At 37.6% G+C, this 6000-nt stretch overlaps 1 protein-coding gene across 4 annotated transcripts in view; it reads right to left on the bottom strand.

The window, feature by feature from the left end:
• Positions 1 to 404: 404 nt before the first annotated feature.
• Positions 405 to 6000, bottom strand: part of LOC137175098 (phospholipid-transporting ATPase ABCA1-like) — a 186556-nt gene continuing 180960 nt past the window's right edge. For all 4 annotated transcript variants that reach the window (XM_067580790.1, XM_067580789.1, XM_067580791.1 and 1 more), the window contains one exon: positions 405 to 3785. In XM_067580790.1, the coding sequence (XP_067436891.1) occupies positions 3654 to 3785 (132 nt within the window). In that variant the 3' untranslated portion in view covers positions 405 to 3653. The remainder of the gene's footprint in view (positions 3786 to 6000) is intronic.

Below are 6000 nucleotides of genomic sequence, written 5' to 3'. Positions count from 1 at the left end.
CTTTGAATTTGCCGAAAAAAAGTAAATTACAATGAAAGACCTCCCAATAAAAGTTTCTGTATGATAGTTTGACAAGAAAATGAATTCATTCTTGGGTATCTGGCAGAAAAAAAATGTCTCTTCCCCTTCGAGGAACCACTTCACTAAATGTGAAATAAAATGCCTTACCCACTGTGGTGCTGTCTGTATTCTGGCATCCCATGGTGGACAGATGTAAGAGAGACTCAACAAATGTGAGCCTGCAACTGAAAGCTAGACTCAAAGTGAAAGACATGACTGAGTGAAAGGAAGGATAAGATGAAAAAACAGCAAGTAGAAAGTTAAACTCATGAAACTTTCAAACTAGGACCTGATGAATCAGTGGACAAATACAGCAGTGTACAAACATTAAAATTGGAGTCGCATTACAGTTTGTGCAAATGTTTAATCATTTGTCTTGGCATGAAGCAATACTCAGTACAAATAAGATTCATTATTCTTCGCAACAGGCAAGATAGTAATGTGAGGACTTAGCACAGCATACAAATTATGTCAAGCTCTGCAAGGAAACCTGAGCGCCTGCGAGGGGAGAATAAGAGAATTATTTACATTCTGTGGACAGAGTTCAGTACAAAGTAATTTAAGCTGCATAAGGTAAGAGGTTTTGTGTTTTTATCATTAGGACACTTACAATCTCTCAATGTTGTACAGTACAGTAGTGAATGTTTAAACTGTAAGAAAGTAGCTATGAATGTCTCTTTACAGTGAATCCAAAGTGCATGTAAACATTCCTGAGTGGGATACAAGGTGCAGTGTAGACCATTTTTCAGGTTTTTTTTCAACAAGTCGTCTAACGACCAAATAGGTCATTCGACCATGTGCACTCCAGAACGACACATCAGAGCGTCTGCTAATCATGCGCCTCTATGGGCAGTAATCAGCAGGACAACATCATTTGTATGTGCTTTCCAAAACCGTTACAAATCACTGTTAAAAAAATAATGTTTTATGATGTGACAACGCTGTGGTTAAGGTCTGGTTAGGTTTAGCACAAAAAACACTCCATTAGATTTAGGAAATGATCACGGTTTGGGTTAAAATGATTACTTGAAACGTGATGTTAAAGTTAGGCAACCTTCGTTGTCATGGCTACAGTAAGCACCACAACAATGGTAGTTACGTTTTTAAAACAAATTGTCCCAATTTGCAGTTGGAAACGTGACACTTGTGGTTGGAAGCAAAGTCCACTTTTTGCAAGTTAGGATCTAACCACCCACCCAACCAGCCACCTCTGAATATGTCACCTCATATAACATCATCTGAAATGTGCTACTTTTCCAGGTCAGAATTATGATGATGGTGTCTGTCACTCAAATGTAACTATAGGTTGTTTATGGCGTCTGACATTATGACCTATTAGGTCGTTTTTCTTGGGAGGACAGTCTTGTTTTTTTGCAGATATTATTTGTCCAAAATTTGTAACACCCCATCATATTACTGCTATGTTGTATAATTGAATTCAAAAATATTATATATAATTAATAACAAAGGTCATTTTATAGTTTACATTTTTGTTGCTGTATTTCTCTTCTTCTTACGATCAACAACTGAAATAATGGGGCTGTTTCCCAACTGACCATTCACTAAACCCCTTCCCTGAACATAACTGACCCATTATGACAATGCTGAATTTTCTAGCAACTGTTGCCATTTCAATCAACAAAGTCAACGGTTAGCTCTTCTAGACTTTCCAAATTTTCTTGGACCAAAGGGAGGAAACTAATTTTAAAAGTGTATTCACTGTTTTTTGTATTCACTAAATCAAAATTGCCTCACAGCCCAGAGTTGTTCCTGGGGACTTGGCGAGAACAGAAAGCGTAGCAACAAGCAACAGGCATAGCAACAATAAGTGGGGTGGGACTTAGCAAATGGTTTATTCTAAGGAAATGTATACACTTGCATGACAATATATTTTATATTGTAAATAAGGCATGTAGCTATGCATAGTTATCATTGGTTGTTAAAGAGTTTTCAGTTAAAAGGTGCTATAATCTGTGATATTGGCACTGGACTCTGGTGGTTGTAGATTAACACAGCAGTGCCAATACCAGCACATCCTATGACTAAATAATGAACAGTTTTAAAGTTCATTGAGATTCTGCAAAGAAATATGATAAATAAAATAGATACATCCAGCCAAGCAACACATTAAAAATGTCATTAAATATAAATCTGTGCTTACGCATACATTCATCAGTAGTTCTTGAGAAATATTTCTGATGTGTCCACTTGCAGTCATGATCTCTGCCTGTAATGCAGCATCAGAAAGGCCCTGAGTGGCGGCTACCTGTAAGCTGTGGTTGGTGCGGAGATGTGATGTGCCGTCTTTCTTGCGGACTCAACATGTTTGATTCAACTGGTTGACTCAGACTGACTCTGTATTTTCCCACTGCTATAACCTCAGTGTCTTTCATTAAACATCATCTACAGCAAATTGGAGGCTCAATGATACATTCAAGGCCAACATATCTGACAGGGTATTTTTTAATCACTTTTTGCTCAGTAGTTATCACTGGAATGCCTGTCAGCAAATCACAATACGGGTTTGAAACTAACTGTGGTTTAACCCCATTTGTGTTGACAAAAAATTCCTATATTAGTTGCTTGATGATATTTTTTGATATGTCGATAAATGTCAACATAAGTGATCCGGCATTTTTTAGCAGTTGTGAGTCAAACATCTGGCCTGATCACACCATCCTCAGCTCCAACAAATCCATGCCAATCTTTGGTATGAAAACACATCAGTGCTTGTTTTTCTTTTTTTTTTTTAAATTTCTTTTTAAAATCATTATTATAAACAATAGCAAATGTAAACAACTCATAAAATCTAAAATATAATTAAATTTGAAGTACAATCCTGAGGTATACTAAGTGCTGTGCAATGCATGATGCTTTCTAAGGAAAATTTGGCCATTACACCCTCCTGAGGTATATAGAGGTGAGCAACATATTCCAAACAAAACTCAGGTGGAGTTTTATCAGAGAAATGCCGCATTCCAGCTGCTTGATTGTACACTGCAAATATATCCTTCTTATCAAGTCATTTTTGTATGTAATTCTGTTCTTGAAGTTTATTTTCCTTACTGTAGAATAAGTGAAAATAAATCTGCCAGTAGAGAATATTTCACCTTGTTTCAAATGCAAATTGACCTATTACAAGTATTTTCTAAAATCTAGTTTCATTTTTCTTGATTCTAGTGCAGTAACCGGCCTTATTCTTTCTTGTGTCAAGAGACAGACACTCATCTTTGGAAAATTCTTGAAACAGGTCAGTTTCTACTGGAGACAAGTTGAAATGTTCACACTGTACTGGCAGATTTTTTTCATTTGTTAAAGTGAAAATAAATAAGTTAGGATTTAGGTGAAGGCAATAGAATGAGTGCTGCAGACATGGAGAATCATTCACCACAGATTTAGACATTTATAGTTTTGGATCAGTTATGTCAAGACATGTTTGGTACTGTTGACCAATGTCAGGCGTGGTGATTTGGCGTTTTGTTTTTTTCATATACACATCATTTCATCAGTGCAAAATCACATCCATTTGGTTTTGTTTGAGGTATCTTGCTGATCTACTTTAAGTGCAATATGTGATGATCTTCTTATGGGCGTTACGCCTTCTCTGACATTTCTCTGGAGGTCGTCACAGACTTCATTGGCACCTCATCTGAGGTGTCCACTGGGTTGTCATAGGCCTGAGAGTCCTCCTCTCCATGCTGGTGCTTCGCAAAATTCACGAAGACCTGGAATGTCAATGTAGAGAGAGTGGTACTTAAAGGCAAAGGCAAGATAAAAACTGATAATACACAGAGTGCTGAGGGGCCTGTGGACATTTCTCTACCCATCTCATTTTTGCTCTCCCTCGCTTCTGCCTCTAAAACAAACAGAAATAGTGGTACAGACAACAGGGCGCATGTGAATGAGTTGCCAGACAAGGGCTATGAAGCATCAAGTGTGCGTCTAGGCTCACACAGTGAATGTCAGTTTGACATCTTTGACCAACTGAGAAAGAGAATAAAACAATCATTCTTCTCTCTGTGATGCCCATTTAATGTCAGAAGAAATCAATCCTATGGCGTTCATAAAAAGCAGTGTGTATTTCATTGTGCTGTAAACATCAGTGTAGTCCAGGCTTTTTACTCTCTCAGCATTCATTGTCTGTTGTGTTAAGGATTTTCATTCTACAGAGAAAGCAACAAAGAGGATCATATAAAATGATAAGAGCATTGCTTTTTCATCAAAAGCTTTTCAGTGGCTGTGTGGACATAAAAGGACATGTGAATTACTAGATTATATTTAAAATCTTAAAGGAAAAAAAAAGAAAAAAATATCCAGACCAATTCCACCAGAAACAAGGCCTCACAGATTAATGAGATCCATCTCAAATCTCTTTCATAGCTGCACACTAGCCCATAAATGAAACAGGCTCATATCTATGGTAGTGAAAATGTGGACAGGAAGTTTTTAAACTTTGATAGGCTATATGGATTTATATACATATATACATATTTATAGACATTTTGGGAAATAGTCATTCACTTTCTTGCTGAGAGTTAGACGAGAAGATTGATGTAACTCTCGTGTCTGTGCGATAATGGAGGTAAAGTCAGGAGGCGATTAACTTAGATCCAAAGCTGGAAGTCAGGGGAAAAACAGCTGCCCTGGCTCTGTCCAAAGTTTAAAAATCTAGAAGCATCTCTAAAGCTTATTTATTAACAGGTTTCATCTCATTTGAAGTTTCCTAGGCAACCAGCAGAGATGCGCACAAGTGCTAGGTGGTGCTAGGTTGTTTTTATATATCTATTTGTGCACCTTCACTGTTCAACTCAAGTCTAGACTTAGCAGTCAAATTGTTTGGGGATTTCCAGGAATCAAATTGTTATCCTTCCAGTAAAAGACCTTGTTCTACAAGAGGAGATTACAGTCCTTAGTCCAATTCTAAGGTAAAATGTTTGTCACTTTATATACGGTATTTTCAAGGCATTAGCAAAATTTGTATCTAAACAAATAACAGTATCGGTTCGACTATTATTTTATTGGAATTTGGTATGTACATATGTAAAGCTTCCTGATCAAGACATTGTAATTGCCAAGTTTATTGTTGGCTAGTTGGGTGTGGAAAAAGCAAAACAGCAAACTACCTTGTAACTAAGGAGCAAGCTACTACGCCCGAGGCTAAAGTAAGCTTCTGTTTGTGTGATGTCAGACCATCAGCAGTGTGTATCAAGGTCACAGCTGTCAAGGCATCTTATCAGGGGAGAATGAATAAGAGGATAAGAATGACAGTAGCAACAAATACACCCTCCACCCATCTCTCTTGGCCTCTGACCCTGCCACTGGGTGATATCGGCTTGATGTGCTGAGGCATGCACATCATTTCACATTCATAGTCAAGGCTATAGACTCGGCACAGAATTTCTACTGTTTGTATTTAAGTCTCTGCAAAAAATCCTAACACAATAAAGAGATTTGTAAATGGTGCAGTTGACAGCAATTTTGACTGAGATGACCATAGTAAATGTATCCCCTGCTTTGTGATGGGATTTTCCACATAATGTACCCTTTTTGTATTTAGCCAGCCATCCATTCACGACCTGAACGTCATGCACCAGTGCTGTTGAGTGGCATTTTCCTAATAACATATGGATACAGGCTTTAATTACATTACAGCGGGTGCATTTGGGTGTTTATTTAATGTCCGTTGAGGCAGAACAGAAGAGGGGAAGGACGTTGAATCACCCAATTAACCTCTCCTGTATATCAAAGGAGTCCTTGCAGAATGTGAAATGGCTATTTTTATATGTCTATGGTCAGCCATGATACTACACTGACTCTGAAATATTCTTCAGAGAAGATCTTGCTTTATAGTCTGTTCATCCAAAGTCTGAAATTAATTCTCCTTTTAGCCCTGTTTTGGTCTCCACCAACCCCTGAGTGATATATCTGTCTCTTTAGCAA

The sequence above is a fragment of the Thunnus thynnus genome, chromosome 22, assembly GCF_963924715.1.
Source record: "Thunnus thynnus chromosome 22, fThuThy2.1, whole genome shotgun sequence".
NCBI lineage: Eukaryota > Metazoa > Chordata > Actinopteri > Scombriformes > Scombridae > Thunnus > Thunnus thynnus.
Note: the sequence above shows the minus strand (reverse complement) of the source record. Positions and strands in the feature narration are given on the sequence as shown.